Here is a 26447-nt window from a genome sequence, read left to right as displayed (position 1 = left end):
TGATGCCCATGGGAAGATGGTTTATTTGAAAGGAGATACTATGTCAGAAGCACCTAAGTAAATCAAAAGAGGTAGATGTCTCGTGGGCACAAGAGTGAGTCGAATATGGCTCGGAGAGGAGAAATTGTATTATTGTACATAGGGAGTAGAGTGGATATGAAGACTACGGACTACGAACTATGAACTATGAACTATGACTATGGCTATGACTATGACTATGTTTTTCCACCCACTCAGTCTGCCTCCGGAACTCCTCCCTCTCCTTACCGACCATCCCCTTGAGGCCGATATCCCTCAGGTCAGTAAAAAAAGCCACCGCGTCATCATACCGATCGGTCGGGGTCCATCCATCCCTCGCGAGGAAACCGGATACGAAGTCCCAGAAATCCTGCACTTTGTTCCATCCCTCGCCTTCCTCGGCGTGGAGGCGGTGTTCCTCGGGGGTGAAATGGATTGGGCAGGGGATGTTGAGTTTGAGTTCGTCCCAGGATCTATGTTCATACAGCCATGTTGGTTAATTCAGATATCACTGGGTTTGATAGAGATAGGATAGACTGTCAACATACCTCTCCAATCGAATCAAACATTCTCTCAGGTTTATGATACTGTTCTCCCATGTATTGCTAACGAATAGGATCGGTTCGCATCTTGTTCGACCGTGATTGAAACGGAGGACTTTGTGGAGCAGGGGAACCTCTTTGGCGATCTTCTTTTCGTAGAGATAGAGTACGATGGATCTACTCATTTGGTCTCGGATATTGTTCTTTTCCTCGGGATTAAGATCTTTGAAGTTGGCGGGGGCTTTGAGGATGATGGGCCCATCGTAGTCGACTAATTGTGGGTGGCGCGATTGTAGGATTAAAGGGGCTGCCCAGATCTCTTGCCAGTCGATCACGCTGGTGATGTTGCTGTTCTGGACGAAGAGGTTTCCAGCGTGGAGATCGGCATGCCAGATACGAGGTGCAATGATGGAAGGGTCATCTGGAAGGAGATATGGGGCAACCTTTAGGTATTTCTTCAGTAATGCAATATGGCTGCTCGGAGAGTTTTGTGTTTCTGAAGTCGCGAACGGATCATCCGGTGGTATCGGAACCGCGTATTGCTGAATCCATGCTATCTCCCGACGAGCTAGAGAGGTGACAAAATCCTGTGGTCGTGTCCCTTGGATAGTTAGAAAGAATGATTAGAGTCAGACGGGAAGGACAAACATGGCCCACGGTCCAAAGGCATCTTTGCGCGTTCTTTCCGCCAATAGTCTCGTCTCACGACCGGACCGATAACGAAGCGGCTTTTCACTCGATCTTTAACTTCTGCGGGAACATCCCCCATAATTTCAGCTGCGACTGCGCCGGGAATGTCCTCACTAGCATAGTACAGGTTCCCGTAGCTACGCCATCGTTAACATATCGAACCACAACAGAGCAGACATAAGAGCATACCGGTTGAATGAAAGCGAAGCCATCTTCTTCACGAGTGAGATAAGATTCTCTACGATATCTACCTTCTGTTCGAGGGGTATATCGTGCCATATATCGTCCAACTTCGTCCCGGGGGCTTCCTCCATGATGATGTATTCAGAACCGACGGAATTATTAGCGTCGGCGCTCCAGGCATACACCTGGGGAGTTGGGATTTCTAGAACGCTGCGGGCCTATTCTCACGCATTATAAATCGATCAGCACGCACGAGAAGGCCTCTGGCCTGGCGAAGAAAGAATCATACAAATTCCATAGTTGCGACTTCAGACGCAGTCGTATAGTACTTCGGCCCTGCAATCGGGCATGGGATCCTTGCAATCACGACTGATCCGTTATTCATCTCCAGCCTGAAGGCCTTGTTGCAGGAGCCTTCTGCCAGTTTCGCCATCGCAATGCATTTTGTTGCGCCAACGCTGTCGGCCGCAATCTTCTGGAGTTCAGACACATTGAAGGGAGTGTGTCGTTCCCGAAGCCGCTCTTCCTCCTCCCAGAGCCAGCGACCACTGGTGTACCGGTAGAAATCAGTGTTTGACGACGGCAGATTCGCCGAGCTCATTGCACGGGTAAACGAGGGGGACTTGGGAGAGAAACAGTGATCCAAGGGGGTTTTGGAGGTTGATAACGATGATCTGGAGCCATGATAATGACACTTTGGTGGGCGCCTTGATGAACTGGGTAGCCTAGATGCCCAACGAGGGAACCTGGTTGATACCTTCATCTTGCGGATGTGAGAAGCGCGACGGGGATACTGCCAAAAGGAGCAATTGATAACAATCCTGGGGTATGCACTTAGTCAGCGTGTTCAGCCTGAGGCAGGGTTGGCGGACCTCGCATTTGGCAAGACCTTCTTTAACCACCTGCTATACATCTGCAGACCATCATGAATATCAGCTTATCCGAGATAGAGTTCCTCAGACTGATTGAACGATCACACTCATCATGCGTCTTTCACACTCGTTGGCGTGACAAAGAGTGTATTCTCAAAGTGGTATGCATTAGGCAGCGCCTTCAACATCATAAACTTACCAGTCACTAGTATCACCATATCGAAACATTTCATACCAGTCCCAAAAGCCTGGAAGTGGATACATTTACGTGCGAAAACCGTGCATATACACGACTGAAATCACATGGTCTCTGTGCCCGAGGAATCGTCCCCGACTTCTACGGCGTAGTTGAAGAGATCAATCCCTTAGAACAGATACCACATCTAAAGGACTTTATCAAAGACCGTGCATCTCCTAAAGGCGTCTTGCTTGAGTTTATACATAATATCAAACAGATAGATCTGTCTACTTTCTCACAAGACAGAGTCAATAAGCTCCGTCAAATCCTAACAGAGATCCACGCAGCCGGAGTCTACCATGGAGATCCATATCCGCGAAATATGGTGGTCCAAGAAGGCTCGGACAGGGTGCTTTGGATTGACTTCGATCGTGCCCAGACTTATGATTCCATCACACCGCCTCTACAGCAGCTACTGGATGAGGAAAATGAGTTGGTAGATTATTTTGTTGATGCTTTGGTGAGAAAGATCTCACGATGTATTGATCTGTGTCACTGACCAAGTGTAGGCGGCAGACTATAAAGAAGGCAAAATTCACCGTACGTGGGAGTGCTATTACGAGTACGTGCGATTCCATGGAGATCGTGGTAGAGGCTGTATGCAGTGTCATTTCTGATATACATATAGTACCATTTACCAACCGTCCTAAATCGAGTGGTTGCTGCTGGTGCATGACATGTGCAGCCTACCTAGGCGGGCTTGAAGTCTCAACTTGCCGTAGCCAGCTTTAACTCCGCAGAGTGAATGGCTAATTGAAGGTTTTGTGTCGCCAGCTATCCCAATGAAGACAGGCTGCAACCCACGCACGGTTGGCTGTACACTATCATGTATGAAATATCACCGTTGTCTGTGGCTAATCTTCTTGGTGTTGATGGTACCAAAGGCGTCGACTCAATGTTGGGAGATCTGATATGAGAGTTTATTTCACATCAAAACTTACTGGGAACTACTCTCAATATAAGCTCGGGTGACATGATATCAAAATGTATCTAAATATTGCTGTTTGTAGATATCTGAATGTTGCAAAATCAAGTCTCTTCTAGACCCCTGATGAGGAGTCTCTTGTAGATATACCTCACAACAACATGGAGTCGTTATTATAGAATTAGACACACCATTGGAATCTTCCTCTCGCATAGATGAAGAGCAGAGGATTTAGTCTGAATGCATCATCGCACCGAATAGCTTTGTCTTCTGCCCTGCTTGATAGCTGCCTCAGTGTTGGCTTAGAGTTCCGGGGCGTGAAATTTAAGTTGATCCCCTAGTTGATATTGAGTCTCGATTGTTCGAAGTTGGGCCAAAGGTAGCAACTCTTTCGACATGTTTTGGGGTGTGTCGAAGCATTGTCGTAGAAAGGTTTCAACCACTGCACTCATTCGTTCAGTGCTTTCTTCTGTCTGGGGGTGACGTGCGGTTGAAGGCCGTTGTCGAAACCAAGAGCTTCACAGGGGATAGCCCTCGAATCACTGGCGAACTGACCCTCTGTTGGAGGCAATAGATTGAAGAATCCGTGGTGACCGTACAGTACCCGAAGAGGAGATTCGACAGAATCCTTTGTGTCCATACTTGGTACTGGTTCGATGATGAATCGCTGACCCCCGTTGTAAATCGGTCTGTCATGGTCATGACAGCCTTGCAACTCGCAGACTCCATAAAGCCAACTAGAACTTCGATAGCAATGCCTTGCCATGGGCGATGAGGGACTGTGTACATTAAGACATACAGCTTCTAGTGTTAGTGGAATGACCATGTTGCCCGATGGCCGGTATAGCGCTATAGATATGGTTCGGCTCATATTATTGCAGGAATGCTATGTCTTTGTTGTGGATAATGGATGGAGATATTTGATGTTCCGCGTATTTGTCAGAGCGCTGCAGTGCTTCTCATCATCACCCCTTGTCTCGGCGATCAGTGAGACTGCCATGTCATCCGGCTGCGACCCTGCATGATCCCTGATAGGAACAGTCACAGGCCACATGCCTGCTTCTGAGAGGATATTATAATGGAATATCCACCCAAGACTACTCGGCATGTATCCATATCCCCAGTTATGCACGCCGTTTGCTGTTGCTCTGGAGGTTCTGAGTGATCGAAACCGCCCAGCTGGACGAAGTGGAGCTTTTATAATGTAGGCGAGGCCATTTAAAGTACCGACAGACCTATCACATGCAGTCGGGCCCATTAGTAAAATTTGGTCTTCCTCGAGGCAATCTAGACTTACCTAGTGTGGAAGGCTCTCTATATAAGTCGTATCAGGCCTCTGGGAGACGACATGTTCTGTCGCTCCTGGGATGTCCCGAATTCGCCTTCATCAAGATGCATAGATTTTGATGATTACTTGGAGCCGAAGAGAGTTGCGTGTATATTTATACTGCAGTGATACCGCAGGAATGCCTCACAGTCACACAGTGTTTATGCTCGCTTGGCAGCAAAGGTGAATGATAAGGCTGGGCTGTGAGCTCGCTCGTTCATTTGGATGAAATAGCATTGCAAGTGTGGCATGGCTTTAGGAGATGTTGGACACGCCAAACGACTGGTTTCTTTATATATAGCAATGATGCATTTTGATGACTTCTTGATGACTTTGACTGGTAGACCGGACTTTTGAGGAAGGTGAAGAGGTCAGTCAGACAAGAGGGGTATATATAGGTCACACAAGCCAAGGCAAACGGTGATTGATCACCTGACCATTGAACGACATGTTATGCTGTGGTGATGCTCTTGATGCTCGGGGATAAGGACCAGTTATTAGTAGCAGAGGGGGAGAGAAATCAAATTACGGCGAGCACAGTGGATGTCACGACGTAGGAGTTTGGCCGGGACCCTAGAAGTCCTATCCTACTGATAGTCAAGTCGGAGGAGCTCAAGAAAGAAAGACGTCTAGGTTTTACAGTCTGATAGTCATTCGCTGAGTACTGGTCGTTTTGGTTAGAAGTTCTTGTCTACACTGATTGGTCTCTAGCTTGTATCTATCATTCTTTCTTTGCTTCTTTTGCCTTCTTTCATCCCACTGCCTCTTGATCGTGCCCATGAGTGTTCCTATATAGAGACATAGGTTGGGAAGCACCATAGCTTCAGCTCTAGCTTAAAATAGGAACATGCTTTCTCTCATATGCTCTGTTTCCGGTCAAAACAACCCAGGATTAGTTGATCCTCAAGGACCAAGCAGTTCGATATAAAAAGGCTCTTGAGGCCTCGTGCGTATGGCAGGAGTTGCGGTTGAGGCAATGAGATCAATCATCGATTGAATTACCACAACATCACTTGAGGATCTCCTGTATATATAGATTCAACGATTACTAGTATTTACTTCTGTTGGATCCACAGAGTGACCGTGCGTTGTCGAGACGAGCCTGGGGATAGAGTTATGCACAGCCAGTCCTATGCAGCTGAGTCATCTGCACAACCTCCATCCGATTAGAGCTTCATAATCCCATCGCATCGCATCGCATCGTATCGCCGCCTCATCCTCACGTCAATCCAGCCCATCACATCCACCACCACCCGCCGCGCCGGCTCACAGGCACCGGCCGGTCACCACATTATCACTACAATACCTCTACCATCTCGATCCTATCCTCGCCACAACCGCCAAAATGCAGGGCTTTAGTACGTCGCCTCCCCTCCCCTCCTTCCAAACCATAACCAATCTCTAACCATGCTCCAGACATGGGCCGGTATATACCCCCGGACCAAGAAGGTCTCACCTCCGCCAATGCCCTACACAAAAAGCACCCCCTGGGTGCCCGCGCCCGCCACCTCAAAACGACTGGCGCCTTGATCGTCCGTTTCGAAATGCCTTTCGCGGTATGGTGCACGACATGCAAACCCCACGAGACGATAATCGGACAAGGGGTACGATTTAACGCTGAGAAGAAGAAAGTGGGGAATTACTATTCAACGCCGATTTACTCGTTTCGAATGAAGCATGCGGTGTGTGGGGGCTGGATTGAGATTCGGACCGATCCGAAGAATACAGAGTATGTGGTTGTGGAGGGGGGACGGAGGAGGGATACAGGTGTTGGGACTGGGGTTGGGGAGGGGGAGATTGTGTTGAGGGAGGGGCTTGGTGGTGGTGCTCTGGGGAATGATGACCCGTTTGCGAAGTTGGAGGGCAAAGTGGAGGATAAGAAGCGGGGAGATTCGGAGCGGGATCGGATATTGGAATTGCAGGAGAGACAGGCGAGGGATTGGGAGGATCCGTATGAGAAGTCGAGGAGGTTGAGGAGGACGTTCCGGGTGGAGAGGAAGGGGTTGGAGAAGAAGGAGGCGGAGAGGGAGGCGTTGAAGGATAAGTTGAGTCTGGGGATTGAGGTCGTGGATGAGATTGAGAGTGATCGGGTCCGGGCTGGGTTGGTGGATTTTGGAGCGGAGGAGGGAGGGTTGAGGAAGGCTAGGATCAAGCCTTTGTTTGGGATGGGGGAATCACATACTAGGGCTGGTGGGAAGAAGGATGGGAAGAGGACGAAGGCTGAGGCGTTGCTGGAACAGCGCAAGGCCATGTTTCGCAGTGAGTTGACGGGGAATACTCGGGCGGTCGTGGATCCTTTCTTGAGCAGTGATGGGAGTGAGTGGCGGCCGGAGGTCAAGAGGAGGAAGCTGGCTCCGGGGAGTAAATCGGGTGATGCGAAGGATGCTGGTGAATCGTCTGTGAATGGCTCTGAGGACCAGTCAACCGGGGAAGCGACAGAGACACCACGTCTGACGGCTGGGTTAGTAGACTATGCGTCGGATTCGGAGTGAATGTCTGTTGTGCGGTTTGTGTTTACGAGGCGTTATTTGATGATACGGATGATACCCCGGATTTGGAGTTTTATGGCATAATGCCTGTCATACTTTTATGATTCATTCATGATGGATGCAACTGATATCATGCAAGGGTATATATACAGATAGTGCTGCTAAACATAGCATCATTTAGCCCAAGGCGCCCTGGTCATCACGTCCCCTTTGGGACTGTTATCACCGGCTGTCGGCCCTGGCGGTGCCCTGGCCCATGGGGCTCTTGTAGGCGCCATCGGACCCGGCGGTAACCGGGAGGTGTCAGGCAGACCTGCTCCACTGATTGGGCCTCTTGCTGTAGCCCAGGGAGCGGCCGTTCCGCTTCCTGATGGGGGCCCGGGTGGAAACGTTGCCCACGGGGCTTTGGTTCCCGGTCCGGGTACTTCAGAAGGGATCTCACTTGATCGAGACTGGGGTGCATATGTCGTGTGGGCGGTAGAAGGAGGCGGTACGGCATTCGGATCGCGATCCCAGCTAAACAGGGAGCCGAACGGAAAGTGTTGCACCACGGGGAACTTGGACAGCACTTCTGCGTTGTACATCTTGATCATTCCCTGAGAGTTGTTAGTGTAAACCCTTGTATACGTATTCCATTGCAAGTACCTTGTTGATCTTCGCCCACCCGGTCTTGATTCCGGAAATGTCGTAGAGCATTGGGCTATGCTCCCAGAAAGGTCCCTTCTTGACATCATAGATGAACCCAATGGCAGAGAAGTACAGGTTCCCCCTTCGTTCTCGCTCCACAACAGTCGCTTTTGCAACCCCAGTTGGGTCAGGCGCATCAGGCAAAGAGCCCTCTTCCGGCACCCGGTCCGTTTCTGACAGAGCGGGCGCAAACTGTGCGGAGCCGAAGATGTAGGGGATGAATGAGTGGTCATCTAATCCCCATACGCCATGGGAACCAGCTGGTTCCAATGTGTACGTTTTGATGATGGTCCGTACTAGCTCAAGGTACCTGGCAACAATCAGTGTTGAGCTCACAGAATTTTAAAGGTATACGCACGGTTGAATCACCCCTAGAACAATAGCTCTTTCTTCCACCCCCGAAGTGCTCTGAGGAAACCCATGGAGCTTCCAGATCCCAGCTAGGAACGCCAGAAAGCTTAACTCATGGCCTGTGCCATAGTCTAGGCGTTGCGGGCTTCCCCAGCTCCCCAGGAAATATGCCTTGAGTTCTGCCTCCGCCGTCGGTCCGTCAGGGTTAGAGGACTTCCGCTGGAGAATCTCCGCTGAAAGACACTCCTCCAGGAGCTCCGTCACGCGACTTTCTACAAGCTCGTACCACCTCCGGAAACTGATGTTTCCAAATCTACGCGGCCCTTTGTCAGGAGGTGCTTCCTCGAGAATCGCCTCTAGCTTGGAGAGCAGCTGCTGAAGCTGACGAACTGGCGCGGAGTACTCCACAGCGTCGGAGTTCAAGGGCCAGGTCTGGATAGACCCATCAGACAGCTTTGCTGGAAACATCGCACGGTTGAGCTGTAGCAAAAACGTCATGATGTCCACATAAGCTTTAGAGCACAGGAATTCGGAGACATCGCCATGCTCGTGAATGCGTTTGGCGGGCTTGATGAAGGTATGCCCCGCAGCGGCGTCGATGGTGGGCAAGACACGGACTGGAGGTCCGTCCGCTGCCATGATGGAGATTACCTGTCTGCGGTAAAAGCCAAAGCTTATTTTGTATCCTATGGACCGTCGTTAATATCGCTGTGATGGTAGCTGAATGAGTAGCTGTGGTGGGATGTTGAGGTGCGGAATTGGAGGCGGGCGTTATCGATAACGAGTCGATGACGCCCGCCGATCACGGGAAATGCGCGGCCATCAACTTCGCTTTGTTTGCCATGCAGCGCTAGCTCCCTCCTGATCCAGCCACGCAGCTGATAGCTGCTGTTGACAGGTCATGTATGTTCCCCGGATGATGCAAGTCGATTGCCATCTGTTGCTGATTACCCCTGAAGTTCATGGCTGTCAACAATGTCGGGCTCTCCGCGTCCTGTCCAGCGAAGGAGAAAGCGTGATTCAACCACGCAGGCATTGGAGCATTTGAACGGCCTCATGAACACACAAAAGCGCCCTGTCCCAATCGCCAAACCTCATGCATCGACACCGCATCCCTCGCGTCGGTTTACGTACTCCGGCAAGCGAGATTCTCCTGACCATGCCACTCAGCTTCCATCCCCCAAGACTCTACCAACGAAGCCCCGGCGCGCTCCCCCGACCGAATTGCTCACTCCTCGCCGGTCATTCAGGATCTCGGCACCACTTATCGAAGGGCCTACCCCGGCTGGAAGCACGCGAACATTGCGACATCATGAAATCCCAGAGGTTAGGCATGGAATTGGCGAGCAATTGGAGGAGCCAAACGAAGAGGTAGTCCCGGAAGAGACCAGTGCCGGAAATGTCGCTCACACGGATGGCGGACAAACAGAGTCTAAGGATCAAGCCGTATCCGACGAACCAAGTGATGATGAACTAGGCCGTGAGGATGAAGGCGCCGTACCGGCAAATGACGAAATGCTAGATGGGGAGGGCCTCCGATCGGAAGTGGAGCTTTTTTCAGACGATGATAACCAAACCACCTTTGCCCAGTCGAGGCCGCCCTCATCTTCCGGGCATGAGACACCTACTCGTATGCAACCCGAGAGACCGCAGGATGCCAAGAAAGGAATCAACTCCGAACCAGTACAACCCAATGGTGATGTTAACGGGAAGAAGGGGAAAGATACACCTGAACAACCGGCTGATAGGCAGCACTCACACTCAAGTGGCCTGTCACCTACAAATCGGACGCCAATGATTGCGGTCGAGATCACGAGGATAGAAGAATATTCTTCGTCTATATCCGTTATGACGGAGGGCCACCACTCTAGTAAGAATTCAATGGCTGATAACGCGCGGATATCCGATCAGGGCGCCAACATAGGAGACGCTACGCTAGACGAGGACTCAATATTTCAGCCTCCAGAAGATTCCTCGTCTTCGGTGCCCTCTCCTGACCCTAGCTCATCCGAGTCAGATTCTGAGCGTCACTCTGCTAGAACGAGCCCAGAGGCCCCAAGTCCACCCAGGCATTCCAACAAACGGAAACGCGCAGTTACCAGTTATCAGGAAGCAACCAGTCAAGTGAACATACAACCTGAACGGGAATCGCCCTGGTCACCTCAAGAAGCTAGCCCTCTGGTTTTCAGGAACAATCGACTCAAGAGCCGGCGCTCCCACAGCCAAGAGGACCCCACCAGCCACCATGCTACACAATCTGTCCAGGAAGAGCTTGTTGCACAAGAACCAATCGGCCAAGGAGAACCCGCTGCCGAAGAGCCTCCTGTCCAAGAGCAGGGGCGTAGACCCGAACGTCTGGAGGAGAGCTCGTGGTTCAAGGAAGCTTCCGAACTCGATGATCAGGGCCCCGACTGGAAAAAGCTGATCCAAACGGTGCACAATCTCGAAAAACAATCTCGTCGCAACCGAGCTGCTGACTTTGCGGGTATAATGCGTGAGATATCTTGCTTAATTGCAACTTATACGGATATTGTTGATAACTTGAGGGATGAAATTGGGCCTTCCAATCATGACGTGCGCGCATGCGCAGTCTCTCTGAAGAAGATCGCGATGCAGGGACGTGGTCACTTGGAAGACGTCTACAATTTGTCTACTGAAGGGAATAAGGACAGAAGCGGAGATCTCGTTGAGGGATTCGAGGGGCATGTTATTCCGCTTCTCGTGCAACTTATTCTGGTCTGTTTCCAGGCCTACTACGCTAAAAGCAAACTCTTTCCTGAGGCATACAATCACCTACATCAAGCTCTGGAAGGGCTGCTAGGATGCTGCGATCAAATCCACGGTCTGATCAAAGGAAGTTATGTGCACTGTCGCGCCTTCAGCCTTGGGGTCCGCCTGCCCTTGAGGCAGCTCATCAAATCTTTCGAGCACCAGCGCTTGAAGAGACGCCACCTTTCTCAGAGCGCAGAGTCTGACGTTAGAAACCGCACAGTTTCTCCTACACTCAGTAAGGGGCAGCGCGAATGGACCGATGAGGAGGGACATGCTCTAGTAGAGGGGTTACAGCGGTTCCAAGGTAGGTTTTGCACCCCCATGGAGGAAGCTCCGATTCTCATAATCCGTACTTAGGTCCCAACCGGTATTATCAAATTTGCAGTTTCTACTCCGAGGGGATTGGCAAACGTGGGATGAGGGAGGTGCGCAAAGAGAGTGAGCGACTGTACCACCGGATCTTACCCCAGATCAGGGAATCGGTGCGGACGGACAAGGGACGTCAGGAATGGGGATGGCTGCTGAAGGTGAGAGATTGACGGATGCTTCAATTTTTGTGTGTTCAGCGCAGCGCCAGCCGATGTGGCTGGATGTCAGATACCCTGTTGTTTTGAGAGACTGTCGTATGAGTGTTCCAATCAACGAGCTTGCAGTCTATAGAGCCGGAACCATGGAACGATGAATGGCATTGTTGATAGGGGGGAAGACACGCGCGGAACGACCACAACAAACCATGGGATCCATCTGGGGGAGCGGAAAGAGTGCCAACACCACGTCCACCGCACGCAGCGAACGACCGAGTGGTCTAAACGCAAGACATTATCGCCAGTAGTGGGTGGGATGCGCCGAATAAAGTGACCCGCCGGACTAACGAGCCAGAGGCTTTCCCAAGGAGGGCGCCAGGTGACCTCCTGACGACCGGCCGCCGGGCGGCAGGCGAATCACGGACGGCCGCCCGCCAGACAGACTTTCCCATAGTATCTACTGTCCTTTCCGCCTTTCCCCCTCCTCCCCGTTCTTCCTCTTCCCTCACCTTTCTCCCTCCTCTTTTTCCCTCCCCCCATCTCTCTGTCTCTCTTACTCCCTTATCCCTATATTGTTTCATATTGCTCTTTCTTCTATTTACTTTGTAATTCTTTAATCCCTTCTTGTTCCGCTCTTGGTACCTCTTTTAATCCGTCCGTTGTTGTCCTTGTTCCCACGGGCAGTTCCTGGTGAGTGACCCCAACTGTTTTGATCTGCACCTCCGGGGAAGAGAAGAACCATGCACCGTGCCTCAGACCCTCCCACCCTGCCCACCCCCCCCTGTATAGGATCCCCCAAAGCTTCCGGAAATCAATCCCTACATTCTTCTCTGCCATTGAGGGCGCCAACCACGGCTGCGTTGCGTGATCAACTCCTTTGCGCGGTGGTCCGCGGAGCTGGGAGAAAAAAAGGAGACCCGCCTCGGCTATCCGTCGCAGCTCCCTCAACGGGGGAACAACCAGAGGCACTTTTTTGGGGTGGGACTGCATCTTCTTGCCCCTTTCCCTGGCCTCCGCCTGCTGTAGCTTTGGATTTTCTCGCGACCACTGTCCACCGCTTCCTTCGTCTATGTGATATCGCATGCTTCTTTGCTTTTGCTCTTCCGATCCGCTAACGTGGACGCTCTCAATTCGTTAGACTGCCTCGCTAAGACCTGACCACTCGAAAGGCTCTGGACCTCCCCCTTTTACACGCCGACCACTCTCGAGTTCACCCTTCCACAGCCATGGCGTCCATGGAGGAACCCGTCACCCCGATTGCTCCGCCTGAGGTGGAGCCGGAAATTGCGCCTCCCGCTACCCCGGTTGAATCGTCCATTATGTCCGGGGGCGAGGACCCCTTGACCAGCCCGGATGCTTCCAAGGACAAGGAGAACGCCAAAACCTCTCCGGTCAAGAAGAGCCCGACCTCAACCACGGCTACTCGGCGTCCATTGTCGGGAACAGCCACCACGAAGCGACCCACCTCCATGACCGGTCCGTCCAAGACGACTTCTACCACACGCACCTCCACGATTAACGGCAGCACCATCAACAAGCCGCCCACCAGACCCGGAACCACGACCACTGTGCGCAAGCCGCTGGGGACTACAACGACCACTGCCACTCATCGATCCCGCGCGTCGGTCAGCAGCTCCGCAGATGAGAAGTCCCACCGGTCTGTGGCTAGCTCCGGCGATGAGAAGCGTGGCATCTCCAGCACAGCAGCCAAGCGGATGTCGCTGGTCGGTACCCCTGCCACCAGAGCCCCGGTGAAGCCAGCTACTTCCACTCTGGACCGGCGCTCCAGCATTGCTGGCTCAACCACGGCCGAGAAGAGGACGTCCACTTCTCGGCCCAGCACGGCCTCCACGGTCAGGCCGCTGACCAAGCCCGCCACCAGCACCTCCACTTCACGCCCGACGACCTCTTCTTCCGCCACCGCGCGTACAACTACCCGGCCTACTTCCACGGTCACTAGGCCGGCGTCAACCATTTCCAAACGGTTGAGCACTGCCCCCAAAGGTGCCGAAGAGGACTCGGAGAAGCTGCAGGCGCTCCAGAACAAGCTCTCGGAAAGTGAGGCCACTGTGGCCAAGCTGAAGGAGGATTTGGACACCGTCAATCTCAAACTGACCGAATTGTCTCTCGCCCCGAACGATGGTTCGCAGGACGTGGACGAGGCCACCAAGGCGCTCCGGGAGCAGCACGCGGCCGAGCTTGAGCAACTGACCGCCAGCCATGAGGAGCAGCTGCAGGCGTTGCGTGTCCAACTCGAGGATGCCAAGCTGAAGCACAAGGAACTGGAGGAACAGACTCTGAAGGAGCTGGACGAGGCTGCCAAGTCGGCCGCTGCCCAGGGAGATGACCAGGCAGCTGCAACTCTGGAAGAGCTGAAGCAGTCGCACCAAGCCCAACTGGAAGCGCTCGAGAAAGACCTTGCCGAGCAAAAGGCGGCGGCGGCTGGATATGCCGAGCAGATTGACTCGCTGAAGGCAGAGCTTGAACTACAGAAGAACCAGCTCACCGAGGCTACCACCAACTTGGAGAAGACGGTCAATAAGTTGGAAGATCTCCAGCGCGAGCTGAACGGCAGGGATCAGGTGGTGGAGAATCTGCACATGGAAATGGATCGGTTGAACCAATCCAAGCAGCAGGAAACCCGGGCCGCAGAGGAGGCCGCGAAGCATGCCATTCTGGCCCTGGAGGAGAAGGTGGCATCGCTGGAAGCCCAACTCGCCGACGCCGGTTCTGCCACCACTCAGGGCAACGAGGAGACGACCGCACGCCTGGCTGAGAAGGACACGGAGATCGCCGCGCTCAAGGAAGCGTTGGAGAAAGCACAGGCTGAACTTGAGCAGGCTCGCGAGGTCGCCGAGCACGAGCTCGGAGAGAAAATCAAGGAACTTGAGGCCGCACATGAGGCTGCGGTTGCTCAGCTCAAGACCGACCACGAAGCAGCTCTTGCTCTGGCAGTTGAGAACGAGCTTGGCGAGAAGATCAAGGAACTTAAGGCAGCGCACGAGACTACCATTGCTCAGCTTAAGGCCGAGCATGAGGAAACGGTCTCTGCCACGATCGCTCAGCTCAAGGCTGAACATGAGGAGGCCCTGTCTTTTGCTGGAGAAGATAAGCTCAATGAGAAGATTAAAGAGCTGGAGTCTGCACACGAGGCCGTGGTTGCTCAACTAAAGGCCGAACATGAACAAGCACTTTCTTCGGCTGCTGAGCATGGTCTTGACGCGAAGGTTAAGGAGCTTGAGGCAGCTCATGAGACTACCATTGCCCAGCTGAAGGCCGAGTATGAAGAGTCCGTCTCTACCACTGTCGCTCAGCTTAAGGCTGAACACGAAGAGGCACTCGCTTTGGCCGTTAATGGCAAGGTTGACGAGAAGGTGAAGGAGCTTGGAGCAGCACACGAGACCGCCATTGCTCAACTCAAGGCCGAGCATGAACAGGCACTCTCTTCCGCTGCTGAGCACGACCTGGGCGAAAAGGTAAAGGAGCTTGAGGCAGCTCATGAGTCTGTAATTGCCCAGCTCAAGTCTGAGCACGAGCAGGCACTCTCTTCGGCTGGGGAGGACAAGCTCGGTGAAAAGGTCAAGGAGCTGGAGGCTGCCCATGAGGCGGCGATCGCTCAGCTGAAAGCTGCCCATGAGGAGGCGCTGGCTGCCGCCGCTGCAACTCACGCACAAGAACTTGCTTCTGCCAAGGAGACCGCCGAGTCGGCTGGCTCGAGTCACTCCCAGCAGCTCGAGGAGCTCCGTGCGAAGCTGGAGTCGGCCGAAGCTGCCGCCGAAGAGGACAAGGAGGAGTTGATCGCTGAGCTCGACGCCGCCCACCAAGCGGAGCTGCATGCGCTCCAGCAGAGACTGGAGGCCACGGAGCAGAATCTGACCGAGGCCCGACAGGCTCTGGAAGAAGGCAACAACTCCGCCCAGGATCACGCCATTCAAGAGATCGAGTCGCTCAAGGAAAAGGTCGGTGCTCTGGAGTCCCAGCTGTCGACGGGCCAGGGTGAGATCAAGTCTCTGCAGGATGAGATCCAGAGCAAGCAAGGACAGGCCGAGGCGCTCCAGCAGAGCCTCGTCGCTTTTGAGGACAAGACCAAGGCCAAGGACGCTGAGCAGGAAAACCAGCTCAAGTCCTTGGAAGAGAAGGCCATCGTCGCCGGCAAGGAGCTCGAGGACAAGGTCAAAGAAGCCGCCGTGGTGGCCGAGCAACACGCACAGGTCCTCGAATCCCTCAAGGCCGAGCACGCCGTCCAGCTCGAGCAGGCCAAGACCAATGCGACTGGCTCGCACGAGCAGGCGCTCAGTGAGCTCCAGGCCAAGTACGCCGATCTCTCGTCCAAGCACAGCGAGCAGATTGAGGCTCTTGAGGCCGAGCTCCGGGCGACGCTCCAGCGCCATGCCGAGGAGATCGCGCAGCACACCGAGACCCGTGCCAAGGAAATTGCCGAACTGCACCAGCAGCACGAGGAGACCCAGGCTCGGTTCCAGGCGGAGTTGCAGGCCAGCCAGACGTCCCGGGCCGCCGAGACGGATGCTGAGCACAGCCATGCCATTGAGCAGCTCCTCACCATTCAAGAAGAGAAGCTCTCAAATCTCCGGGCCAATCTCGAGTCTACCAACCAGGCGAAGATCGAGGAGATCCAGAAGGCCCACGACGCAGCCCTCGCCGGGGTGCACGCACAGCTGGCTGAGGCCCACGCCGCCGCTCAGGACGTCTCCGTCCTTGAGAGTCTGAAGCTGACCATCGCTGACCTCGAGAAGAAACTGAACGAAGCCGAGCAGTCTGCTGTCGAGTCCAAGGAGCTCGCGGGCAAGCACAGTGCGGATCTCTCTACCATTCTGACCGAGAAGAACGAGTTGGAGCAGCAGCACCAGGTCGTAGCCAACCGGGTGGCAGAGCTCGAAAAGTCCCTCGCTGCTTCGGAGAGCGCGAAGACGGAGCTGGAAGCGGTCCTGCATCAGCTGGCCGCGTCCAAGGATGAATTGTCGCAGCTGAAGAGCCAGCACGAGGCGATCGCGGGCGAACTGCAGGCGTGCAAGACGGAGAACCGGGCGATGGTGGAGCGTCTCGACCAGGGCGAGCGGGACCTGAACAGCCAGATCGATAAGAACATGTCGCTTCTCAACCAGTTGGGCGAGGTGGACTCGTCGATCGCGGCCAACCGCAAGCGGGTGCGCGAGCTGGAGGCCGAAGTGGCGGCGTTGAAGGCCGAGAAGGATGGATCGACGGGGCTGGAAGGCAGCCGCTGGGCCGGCGAGAAGGCAGAGGCCGCGGAAGGTGAGGATCTTGGCTCATCCATCCAGGGAACGGTGGGACTGCCCCGTTTATTTCCCAACTTTCATCCCTTGACCTGACATGGCCCGTTCCCTGACCCGGCATGGTTAACTGATTGGGCGGTCTCTGCAGATGGCAAGTATTCAGGAGCAGCTTAAGCACATCCGGACGTCCAACGATGACTGGTATGACGAACACCGACGGTGAGTGACCCCGCTGTTTACCGCGCGCATCGGCTGACCGAGTGTCTTAGAATCCTGGGCGAACTGGCCGAAATGTCGCGCCGGGCGACGCCCAACCCGCCTAGTCAGTCGACGACGCCGCAGCCGGAGAAAATGAGCAGCGGCTCGGACCAGGGTGCGGATGAGGGATCCTCGTGATGGTTGGATGGAGATTTCCTTTGTTGAGTGGTCCCGCGTGAAGGATTGCGCCGGGGCATTTTCTTTTGTTGTTGTATCGGCCTAGGCTGTATGTAATAAGATGCTCGGGATACCCCTGTCTGCGCGTTTCGTGTGATTGCAACCGACGGGTGCATTGACATCCCTTGCGGCCATTCCTGGGGATCCTATTGGGCTAGCGACGTTGCACGAATTTATTGAATTTTCTTGCTGTGATGCAGGGCCGCATTGTCTGAGCCTAATCGTAGCCCTGTCTATTGTTCGTTGGCCACCTCGCCCGCCCGGCGCATCCGCGCCCACCCTGCCCGGATGGCCGTCCACCACGCATGTCGCTGCTGCTGCTGCTGCTCCTGCTTCTTCTCGCGCTTCCACCGGTCCTGACGGCGTTGCTGGAGTCTAGCTGCCCGTCGCGATTGTTCATATCGAGCGGGGGTGAGGATTCTGGGGGGCGGAGAGATGCGACGGGGCCGCTCCAGCGAGCAATCATCATCATCCTGAAGGTTATCCTCCGGTGTCCGCAACCAATGTAATATCTCCCTCTGATTATCCCTCGACGGGAGCACCCTATCCTCATCCCCTTCCCCTTCCTCCCCTTCCACCTCCATCCCCATCTCCCTATCCCTCTGCCTCTCCCTCCTCGCCCCTCCCCTCAAACCCTCCAACATCGGCCCCTTCACCTTCACCTTCTCCTTCCTCACTTCCCTCCCCTCTTTCCTCTTCTCTCTCCCCTCCCGATCTCGACATACAGACCTCCCCTCCCCCACCGCCGTCCGCACATGCAAATAACTCTCCTCCGTTAAGCCCGACGTAAACGCCTCGCAGTATGCTGCGTACGAGGTCGTGAGTTCTTCTTCGGAGGTGCTTTGGGGGGCCAGGTGTGTGGTGCTGCGGTTTGTGGAGAGGGAGAGGGTGTCGGTGTCGCTGTCTTTGGGTTTGGGTTTGGTGTTTTGGGGGGTGGGGTTGGGGTGCGTGTTGGGGGTGAGGTTGAAGTGCAGGTTGAAGTTGAAGTGGAGGTTTAGGTTTAGGTGGAGGGGGGGATTGGGGGTGAGGGTGCGGGTGCGGGTCTGTGGGCATGGAGATGGAGATGGATTTGACTTTGAGGGTGGTGTTGGGTTTGTGTTTGATGCTGGTGGTGGAATTGGAATTGGATTGATGCGTGGAGGATTGGTAGTGGTGTTTGGAGTTGGTGTTGGGTATGTAGGTGGTGGGTTTATAGTTGTTGCTGGAGCTGGAGCTGGAGATGGAGATGGAGATGGAGCTGAGGCTGTAGGAGTAGGTGTAGGACCAGGTGTCTTGGAACGGAATAATCCTCTTCGTTTTGCTGTAGCTGTAGCTGTAGCTGTAGCTGTATCTGTAGTGGAGAGTATCGATTGGCGTAGATTTGGGGTGGACTTGGATTTGGCTTTGGATTTGGATTTGAGGGATAGCCAGTGGCGGAGGTGGATGGTCTTGGTTTTGGTGGTTTTATCGGTGGTGTTGATAGTAGGATTGGGGATGGAGATGGGGGTGAGGATGGAGCGGTTGCGAGGTGAGGATTGGTTGGTGACCATGATGATGATGGTGATGATAGTAGATGGTGATAGTGGATGCTAGAGGGAGTGGCTCGTGGAGAAGATGATGGTGATGACGAGGAGAGGTACTGTAACAATACGAGTGACAGCTAATTCTTGTCTTGTTATTATACCCCGAGCCCGAATCCAATAACGAGATAGAATACCTCCTAGAGTAAGTTAAATAGTATCAAGTGCAAATGAATAAATCCACACCAACAGCAACAGAACAAATAAGCAAACACAAATCGCCAGCAGGGATCCCACTACATATAGGCATCAGCATCGGCACAGAGACCTTGCCTAGTAACAATGTGAATGTTGCAGGGCCGCCAATTTAGACTCCTCCAACCGGCATGCGACACCCTTGCCTCCTCGCCTCCCAGGCACATCCGCACCCTGGACTCCAGAGTATGTGCAATGTCAAGGTAGCACGCCGGCCACCCTCACATGCACATCAACGGGCTGGCCAGGTGGGACCAGCGCGGACGGTCGGTCGGACAGTCGGATCCCACTGGCGGGCCTCGTGGCGGGCGGTGGTCACGGTGGCACGGGTGCGGTGAGTGGGAGACGGAATGTGCGGTTCATATACTATGGCGATGGCTGTGGCTATGGCTATGGGCCATTAATCTAACGGTGAATAGTATACATCGTAGTAGATATCTGATCAGAAATGAAAGACATGTACAACCATCACTCCAACCCGCCATCGCGTCCCAATCCCCAGCGTCCGACCTCGCGCATGGCCTCGTCGCCGCCCTCGACCAGCCGGCCGTCGGCATTGGACGGGTTGGAGCTGCCCAGAACCCCGGCGACGCAGCCCCAGCCGTTGCGTCCCCCGCCCCAGCGAAGCACCTCGTTCTTGTACCGCTCGCCCGCCTCTCGGTCCACCGCCGCCCGTCCGCTCTGGAAGACGTCTTCCCAGAGCTTGTTGGCGATCGCCCGGTCGAAGATGTAGCTGTAGTAGGTCGCGCCGTATCCGTGCAGGTGGCCGAAGAATCCCTGCCACGAGGTCGGCGGCTTGCTGTCCACCGGGTCTGGCAGCGTCGAGTGCGTCGACGACACCTGGTGGTAGAGCGCCGTGCTGTCGACCGCCGCCTTCTCCGCCGGCAGCGAGTGGTACGCCTGGTCCACCAGCGCCATCAGGATCTGCGACTCGTTCTCCATCGCCCCGTAGATCGACCCGTGCGCGGTGCGGTCCTGCTCCATGCTGCGCATCATGCTCTCCGACAGCGGCGCGTCCGTCTGCCAGTGCCGGGCATACAGCGCCAGCACCTCGGGCGCCGTCGCGAATCGCTCCATCAGCACCGACGGCAGCTCCGCAAAGTCTGTCGCGCACCGCGTGCCCGAGATCGACTGCAGCCGGGTCTGCCCCAGGATCGAGTGCAACGCGTGGCCCATTTCGTGGAACAGCGTGCGCACACTGTGCTCGCTCAGTAGGGACGGGCGTCCCGCCCCCGTCGCCGGCGGCTCGGGGAAGTCGCACACCAGCGCGATCGTCGGCAGCTGGCGCAGCGTCTTCGAGGCCCGGTCAATGGCCGTCGCCATGCCGTCGTTGGGGTGGGCCGACGCGTCCAAGGTGGTGGCGCACTCGGCCACCTCCTCCGCCGAGATCTCGCGGGCACACCGCAGCGTGTAGTGGGCCGGGTTGGGGTGCTTGTTGGGACGCGAGAACAGGTCGCAGTAGATGACCGCAATGTGTCGGTCCGCCTCATCCACCACGTCCAATCGGCGGACGTCCGCATTCCACGTCTCGCCCGCCGCCGTCTCCTGCGGCACCAGGCGCACCCCGTACAGCCGGTCGAAGAGCCGCGACAGGCCCTGCATGACGGTGCCTAGTGAGAAGAATTCGGGGACGGCGCTCAGCTCCCGCGACCGGCGCGACTGCGAGTACTGCATCACCCGTTGGTGGACGTAGTAGGCGTGGTCCCAGGGCTGCAACGGGCCCGCAGAGCCCTTCATGCTCTGCAGCTGCGCCAGCTCCTCCTGCACGTACGGCCGGTTGCTGCCCACCAGCGACGTCAGGAAGTTGGCGACCGCCTCGGGGGTCTTGGCCATCTTGTCGCTCAGCGTCATGTGCGCGAAGCTCGCGTAGCCCGACAGCTGGGCCAGCTCGGCGCGCTTCGCCAGCAGCTGCTCCAACCGCTGGATCTGGCGCGCGCTGGAGGTCCGGGTCGCGAGGTAGACATCCCGCCGCACGGACTCGTCGTGAACGGACCGCAGCGCCAGGCGCGGGATCAGGCCCATGGTCGGCACGGACGCCGTCCGGTTCCACCGCTTGATCTGCTGCACGAGAAGGGGGTCGAGTCCGCGCAGGCTGTTAGCGCTCACGACCACGTGCGACTTGGCCGGTTCGGCCCCGTTGACAAAGTTGTTGCCCAGGTGGCTGATGTCATTGGACAGGTTGACAAATCGCTGGCGCGCATGGGGGGGCATGTGGATGGCGGAGTTGGAAAAGTCCTTGATCAAGATCTGGGCGACGATCTTCTCCTCGTCGGACCAGCGGGCCGTCACCTCGGGATTGGCGGCGGCCTTCTTCAGCTGATCGTTGAGGCCGGTGGTGGTGTTGAGCACGTTCATATACTCGAACATGAGGGCGTACGCCTGCGTCGCAGCCTCCTGCACGCGCGGATCGGGGTGGATGACACGGATAAAGTCGGACAGGTCGATGACCCGACACAGCAGGTCACTGAGGCGGTCCAGGTCGCGAGCCATGTTCCGGTAATCCTCCAGCGTCGAACCGGCCAGCACCTTGGCGACGATGGCCTGGCATTTCTGCAGCGTGGTGGTCGCAAAGGTGCGAAAGCCGTCCGGACTGGTCAGATACTGATTCTGGACGAGGCCGGTGGGCTTGAGCTGGGCAGCACTGCGCTGGCTGAACTCGCGCCAGAACGGCTGGGAGTCGAAGACTCGGCGCAGGGTATCATCATCGGACTGCTTTTGGGCATCGTTCTTGGACGGCAGGTAGTCAAAGGCGGAGCGCTGGGCGGGGGAGGCTGCGGTTTCGAGCGAGCGGCGGGCTTGCAGCAGGCAAGTCCGGCAGGTCCAGGGACGGCGCCGCAGCGGCAGCGACAAAGCTCCCATGGTGACGTTCAGGGGAGGCAAATGAAGAGGAGAGATGACATGGGAGTCATATTATGATGAGAAGTAAAGAAGAAGAAGAAGAAGAAGAACCACCAAGGGTGGAGAAGAAGAAGAGACGAAACCGGACGAGAGGAGCAAGAGAACGATAGAGAAGAAAGACGGACGATGACGGAGGCTCCGCAGCAAACAAGCCAAAGTCACGAAAAAAAAGGCTTGGCGCCGACCTCGTCTCCGTCATCCTTCAACCTCTCCTCTCCCCTTCTCCCGTCACTTTCTCCCCCCATTGGCCTCGTCCATCATGTCTTTCCGGCCAATGCTTCAGCAGGTGAATCCTTGCCTCCCGTGATGTTTGTGTATGTTGCATTCCGCTAACTTTCCCAGCGGGCTGTGGCCCCCCTCGCGGCCACTCTTCTGGCTGGCGGTCTCACGCTCTATCCCCGGCGGACGGCCTTTGCAGAGGAGCCCCAGGACGCGGTACGATGTTCGATCTCTCGCTTCTGTCCTTCCGCTCCGTCTAACCCGATGATCTCCTCTGCAGAAAAAACCCATCTACGATGACTTCCCCACCGAGATCCCGGCCGCCGCTCCCAAGCCCGTTCTCCGCTCGGTCCCTACGCCGGTGTCCGCGCCCTCGTCTTCCTCGTCCCCGACTCCCACCGACATCCTGACGGCCCAGGTCCGCCAGGCCCGGCTGTTCCTGTACCAGAACTCCCTGGCGGTCGAGACCTGCTTCAACAACTTCCTGTCCCGGGCGCTGCACATCGAGAACGCCTTCACCAACACCGTCGCCTCGCTGGCCCCGTCGCCCGAGTCCGGCGAACGTCTGCTCCCCGGCGGAGTGTACGTTGTCGTGGCCGCCATGGCCGGATCCATTGTGGCCCGGAACCGCGGCGTGATTCTGCGCACGGCGTCGCCGCTGGCGCTGGGCACGGTTGCGGCGTGGACCCTGCTGCCGGTGACGATGCGCAACGTGTCGGATCTGGTGTGGGAGTACGAGAAGCGGGTGCCGGCGGTGGCCGACACGCATCTGCAGGTGCGCAGCCAGGCCGAGCACCTGTGGTACACGGGTGTGGCGCACAGCGGGATGGCGCGGGCCATGATGGAGGAGAAGATCGGAGAGGCACGGAAGAAGCTGGAGGAGGTGGTGAGCAAGGGTCATTAGCGGGTGGCCATTCTGTGATTAAGTTCTTGCATATGTACTTTAGTAGATGAGTCTACTGCAGCTGATAGCTGATACATCATCCACCATTCAACTATCTCCCATATCCCCTCCCAATCACCACTACCTCCATCCACCCACCACCCCTCCCCCAAAAAACCTACCTACCTACACCTGTCTCCCCCCAAACGACCCAACCTCACTCTCCACCTCCACATCCACCTTCTTCTCCACGCCCTCTCCCCTCTCCCCATCGACCCTCTTCCCCAACCCCATCCCCTTCCCCCCAAGCAACATCATCACACAACTAAACCCATTAGCCAAATCCTCACAGAAAGAAAAACAATAACATACCTCACGATACTAACCCCCCACCCCACCCACCCCACCACACACCCCGCCACCGCAACCCCATCCCCCTTATACACCACATCCGCCTCTCCCTCATTTTCATCCAAATACACCGTCACTCTCGGCCCTACCGAATCCCCGAAAGTGACTTCCCCGGTTGCTAGGATGATGGTGTAAGCGATGACGCTGGTCGTCAGAAACACCAGGCCTAGGATGGTGAGTGCTTTGTAAATCCAGGATAGGCGGGTGGATTTGGTGGAGTTGGTAGTGGTGGAGGAAGACCGCCAGAGGTGGAATAAGGAGGTAGTGTATGCAGCTACCGTACAGATGGTGGCGAAGATATGATACGACGTGGTGATGAGGATGGGATGGTTATGGATGTGGACTTTTGCGACGAGGGTGGTGAGGTGCGTGGCTTGGTGGAGGTAGGTGGTTAGGGTGTAGGTTGTTAGGATGAAGGAGGTTAGGAGGAGGAGGATTGTTGTGATGTAGAGGAGGGGGGTGGTGAGTTTGGGTGTCATTTTGGGGGTTGGTACTCTTTGGTACAGGTCTTTTGGATAGAGGGAGGATGGTATAGAGGAGGGTAATGGATTTATGAGGTGATTTATACTAGTATTTAAAAGGATTGTTTGGGACTATGAGGTGGAGGTGTACGAACACACTAGTTCAGACTCATCGAATTGATAATCTTTACTGAGTAGTCTGTACTGTAGGGCAGACCAGCTATGGGCTGATTAGATTGAAATCATTGTGTATCTGATCGTGGTGGTCTACATACGGAGATGGATACGCTAGGATGTTTTGAGGGGGACTTTGCGAGACCCGAGATGGAGATGCTTGTGATTGGCTCAATTCTCTATCAACAGCAGGAGGATGCTTAACTCCGCGTTGAAAAGCCAATAAGGGCGTGATATTAAGAGGAATGACTGATTCCGCGGAGGTTGTTATCAATCGTGGTATCGGAGTATCGTGAAGAGTTTGTTGGTCAGGTGGTCAGGGTCAGGGTCAGGGTCAGGGTCAGGGTCCATGTTATGCATAATCGGAGGAGGTTGGATCGTCAGGATTGGATGCTATGTCAATTCCCCAGTTGTACAATTCTACTTTTTTATATACTAGTGGAAGATGGCTCACTCAACACTGCACCTCAGCATTGCACCCACTGCAGCTGCACCTCATTCGGCTGCTTCACCTGCATCGTCAACTTGGGCGCCGAATCATCCATCAGCTCCTTTAGCCGCGCCACCAATGCCTCCGTGGACATCCCCTCCTGCGGCAACGGCTCGCACCGCGCATGTCGGAACAGCGTCGCCATCGTCGCAACAAACTCCACCTGCGACATCTTCAACCCCGGGCACACACGGGGCCCTCCGGACCACGGCAGGAACGTGCCCTTGGGCGGCACCACGGTCTGGCCCGCCTCGTCCAACCACCGCGTGGGCCGGAATTCGTCCACATCAGCGCCCCAGATGTCTGCGTCGGCGTGGATGCTCTGCTGCGAGACAAACACGGTCATCGGAGGCGACAGCACGTGGGTGCCGTTACTATCAGCGATCTGCTGGGTCGTGGCTACGGAGCGCGTGGTGTGCGAAACGGGGGAGACGAGGCGCAGGGTTTCGAGCTGGTCATGTCAGTACCCGATTGTGATTGGGAATTCGATGATCACCTACCATAACCGCGAGCACACGCGGGCATCGGGGAAACACGTCATATCCCCAGTTCGAGACATCACCATCCAGACTGCGCAGCTCTTCGCGCATCCAGTCCTGCCACTGCGGATACATAGCCAGGAACATCACAGCATATCCCATGGTGTTGGCAGTAGTGTCAAACCCGGCAGCGGTAAACACCCACAGATTGCCGCTGATCTCGGAATCACTCAGGAACAACGTCGAGGAGGTGCGCTCTTTGCCCGGGTCCGTGAACTGGACCAGCAAGTCCATCAGATTACTTCGCTTCTTGGGGGGCTCGCTGGACTTGGCATTCCGTTCCTCGTCTAAAATCTCCTTGATATACTGCGGCACATTTGCCATCTGACGACCGAGCAGGCGCAGAGATTTCGGCATGAAGGGCAGCGTTTTCAGCTTGCTCGGGATCAGAGCCGCCTCGAGGAACCGATCCGTCACCATGGCGATCGTCTTGAAGTACGACACTCGAGCACCCTGCCAGTCCTGTCCCAAGGTCGACACAAAGTCCGGCGACCAGGGCTGGTTCTGCCCGTAGCCTGCTTGTCCCAGGACATTGATGGCCACGCTACGGAACCCGTTCAGCGTTTCGCCGCCGGGATGCTGCAGGAGGTAGTCGAGCATGGAATGCGCCTGGCGACTCGTCTCATTCCACACCGTGTCCATGATGGCTTCATTGAGATTGGGGGCAATGATTCGCCGCATGCGAGTCCAATCCTCACCGTTCGATTGCAGGAGGGTAGGCCCGAAGAAGCCCATGAATTGGGCCACGATGGGGGGCATAACAAAGTCTTTGCGTCGTTGCAAGACGACGCTGGCGACCGTCGGGTCGGCTACCCTGCATCATGAATCAGACTAGAGCCTACCATACACCGGGTTGGCCACGTACCAAAGCGAGCATTCATCGGGTGAGACCACGGCGTAGGTCTTGCCGAACCGGCGATGCACCTCATTCTTGTGGCGGAACTCCCACCCGTTGATGGTGATATCGAGATGCTCATAGAGCCATCGGGGCAGATATCGCCTAAACTGCGGCTCGAAGGTCGGTCCGACGATCTGCCAGACAATATGCTGGGTAAACAGAGGAGTCACAAACAGGGGAAATCCGCTGCGACGACCAATGATGTAAAACCGGGCAAATGACAGGACTTTGTAGAGGAAGTACAGCCCGACCAGAGCGGCCAGGACAGTCCGCAGGGTAAGCTCCATGTTGGGTTGATTGATCGAGCAGGAGAGGGGAGAAGCAGTCATAAAGCATCGTCAGCGCATGCTAGCATTGCCCCAGCCGAGCCTGGAGCTAAACTAGGGCTTATGAAGGTGGACAATGAAAGGTCAAA

At 55.5% G+C, this 26447-nt stretch overlaps 10 protein-coding genes across 10 annotated transcripts; 5 read left to right on the top strand and 5 right to left on the bottom strand.

Annotated features, from left to right (window-relative positions):
• Positions 1–184: 184 nt before the first annotated feature.
• BO80DRAFT_367244 (aminoglycoside phosphotransferase family protein) lies at positions 185–2034 on the bottom strand (the record flags this gene model as incomplete). Its single annotated transcript, XM_025716280.1, has 5 exons — positions 185–491; positions 567–1161; positions 1209–1387; positions 1440–1651; positions 1723–2034. 5 exons carry the CDS (start codon positions 2032–2034, stop codon positions 185–187), a joined length of 1605 nt encoding a protein of 534 aa, XP_025570436.1.
• A 312-nt stretch (positions 2035–2346) lies between these two features.
• On the top strand, positions 2347–3553 carry BO80DRAFT_392528 (uncharacterized protein). The gene is made up of 4 exons (XM_025717220.1): positions 2347–2466; positions 2515–3003; positions 3053–3105; positions 3172–3553. Exons 1-4 carry the CDS (start codon positions 2359–2361, stop codon positions 3191–3193), a joined length of 672 nt encoding a protein of 223 aa, XP_025570435.1. The 5' UTR covers positions 2347–2358; the 3' UTR covers positions 3194–3553.
• A 2464-nt stretch (positions 3554–6017) lies between these two features.
• On the top strand, positions 6018–7468 carry BO80DRAFT_392526 (Saf4/Yju2 family protein). Its single transcript, XM_025717219.1, has 2 exons — positions 6018–6153; positions 6212–7468. Exons 1-2 carry the CDS (start codon positions 6141–6143, stop codon positions 7285–7287), a joined length of 1089 nt encoding a protein of 362 aa, XP_025570434.1. The 5' UTR covers positions 6018–6140; the 3' UTR covers positions 7288–7468.
• Positions 7380–9060, bottom strand: BO80DRAFT_429356 (phosphotyrosyl phosphatase activator). The gene is made up of 3 exons (XM_025720449.1): positions 8330–9060; positions 7930–8281; positions 7380–7880 (listed from the first exon to the last, which is right to left on the bottom strand). The coding sequence occupies exons 1-3, from the start codon at positions 8959–8961 to the stop codon at positions 7458–7460; spliced, it is 1407 nt and encodes a 468-aa protein (XP_025570433.1). The 5' UTR covers positions 8962–9060; the 3' UTR covers positions 7380–7457.
• Positions 9061–9175: 115 nt separating this feature from the next.
• On the top strand, positions 9176–11768 carry BO80DRAFT_468843 (uncharacterized protein). Its single transcript, XM_025722960.1, has 3 exons — positions 9176–9225; positions 9282–11398; positions 11452–11768. Exons 2-3 carry the CDS (start codon positions 9298–9300, stop codon positions 11631–11633), a joined length of 2283 nt encoding a protein of 760 aa, XP_025570432.1. The 5' UTR covers positions 9176–9225; positions 9282–9297; the 3' UTR covers positions 11634–11768.
• A 1076-nt stretch (positions 11769–12844) lies between these two features.
• On the top strand, positions 12845–17499 carry BO80DRAFT_468842 (M protein repeat protein; the record flags this gene model as incomplete). Its single annotated transcript, XM_025722959.1, has 3 exons — positions 12845–16921; positions 17019–17089; positions 17140–17499. The coding sequence occupies 3 exons, from the start codon at positions 12845–12847 to the stop codon at positions 17264–17266; spliced, it is 4275 nt and encodes a 1424-aa protein (XP_025570431.1). The 3' UTR covers positions 17267–17499.
• A 1899-nt stretch (positions 17500–19398) lies between these two features.
• Positions 19399–22062, bottom strand: BO80DRAFT_429352 (mitochondrial intermediate peptidase). The gene has a single exon (XM_025720448.1). It carries the CDS (start codon positions 21916–21918, stop codon positions 19528–19530), a length of 2391 nt encoding a protein of 796 aa, XP_025570430.1. The 5' UTR covers positions 21919–22062; the 3' UTR covers positions 19399–19527.
• Positions 22063–22204: 142 nt separating this feature from the next.
• BO80DRAFT_392514 (MICOS complex subunit MIC26/MIC27) lies at positions 22205–23171 on the top strand. The gene is made up of 3 exons (XM_025717218.1): positions 22205–22243; positions 22300–22392; positions 22457–23171. Exons 1-3 carry the CDS (start codon positions 22217–22219, stop codon positions 23078–23080), a joined length of 744 nt encoding a protein of 247 aa, XP_025570429.1. The 5' UTR covers positions 22205–22216; the 3' UTR covers positions 23081–23171.
• A 74-nt stretch (positions 23172–23245) lies between these two features.
• Positions 23246–24025, bottom strand: BO80DRAFT_505673 (uncharacterized protein; the record flags this gene model as incomplete). The annotated part of the gene is made up of 2 exons (XM_025724504.1): positions 23432–24025; positions 23246–23384 (listed from the first exon to the last, which is right to left on the bottom strand). Exons 1-2 carry the CDS (start codon positions 23947–23949, stop codon positions 23246–23248), a joined length of 657 nt encoding a protein of 218 aa, XP_025570428.1. The 5' UTR covers positions 23950–24025.
• Positions 24026–24572: 547 nt separating this feature from the next.
• Positions 24573–26319, bottom strand: BO80DRAFT_459231 (cytochrome P450; the record flags this gene model as incomplete). The annotated part of the gene is made up of 3 exons (XM_025722333.1): positions 24573–25046; positions 25096–25948; positions 26000–26319. 3 exons carry the CDS (start codon positions 26317–26319, stop codon positions 24573–24575), a joined length of 1647 nt encoding a protein of 548 aa, XP_025570427.1.
• Positions 26320–26447: the final 128 nt, after the last annotated feature.

The sequence above is a fragment of the Aspergillus ibericus genome (genome assembly GCF_003184845.1).
Source record: "Aspergillus ibericus CBS 121593 unplaced genomic scaffold BO80scaffold_62, whole genome shotgun sequence".
Taxonomy (NCBI): Eukaryota; Fungi; Ascomycota; class Eurotiomycetes; order Eurotiales; family Aspergillaceae; genus Aspergillus; species Aspergillus ibericus.
The sequence above is the reverse complement of the archived record's forward strand: the minus strand, read 5'-3'. Positions and strand labels throughout refer to the sequence as shown.

Bases quoted from the DNA above. Each gene is read 5' to 3' on its own strand.
- BO80DRAFT_392528 (XM_025717220.1), top strand. From the start codon at position 2,359: ATGAATATCAGCTTATCCGAGATAGAGTTCCTCAGACTGATTGAACGA. The intron at 2,467-2,514 runs GTATGCATTAGG...ACCAGTCACTAG, and splicing joins AAGAGTGTATTCTCAAAGTG to TATCACCATATCGAAACATT. The intron at 3,106-3,171 runs GTACGTGCGATT...ATATACATATAG, and splicing joins ACGTGGGAGTGCTATTACGA to TACCATTTACCAACCGTCCT.
- BO80DRAFT_429356 (XM_025720449.1), bottom strand. From the start codon at position 8,961: ATGGCAGCGGACGGACCTCCAGTCCGTGTCTTGCCCACCATCGACGCC. The intron at 8,282-8,329 runs GTGCGTATACCT...GATTGTTGCCAG, and splicing joins GTTCTAGGGGTGATTCAACC to GTACCTTGAGCTAGTACGGA. The intron at 7,881-7,929 runs GTACTTGCAATG...AACAACTCTCAG, and splicing joins GGTGGGCGAAGATCAACAAG to GGAATGATCAAGATGTACAA.
- BO80DRAFT_429352 (XM_025720448.1), bottom strand. From the start codon at position 21,918: ATGGGAGCTTTGTCGCTGCCGCTGCGGCGCCGTCCCTGGACCTGCCGG.
- BO80DRAFT_468843 (XM_025722960.1), top strand. From the start codon at position 9,298: ATGTCGGGCTCTCCGCGTCCTGTCCAGCGAAGGAGAAAGCGTGATTCA. The intron at 11,399-11,451 runs GTAGGTTTTGCA...ATCCGTACTTAG, and splicing joins GGGGTTACAGCGGTTCCAAG to GTCCCAACCGGTATTATCAA.
- BO80DRAFT_392514 (XM_025717218.1), top strand. From the start codon at position 22,217: ATGTCTTTCCGGCCAATGCTTCAGCAG. The intron at 22,244-22,299 runs GTGAATCCTTGC...TAACTTTCCCAG, and splicing joins TCCGGCCAATGCTTCAGCAG to CGGGCTGTGGCCCCCCTCGC. The intron at 22,393-22,456 runs GTACGATGTTCG...TCTCCTCTGCAG, and splicing joins CAGAGGAGCCCCAGGACGCG to AAAAAACCCATCTACGATGA.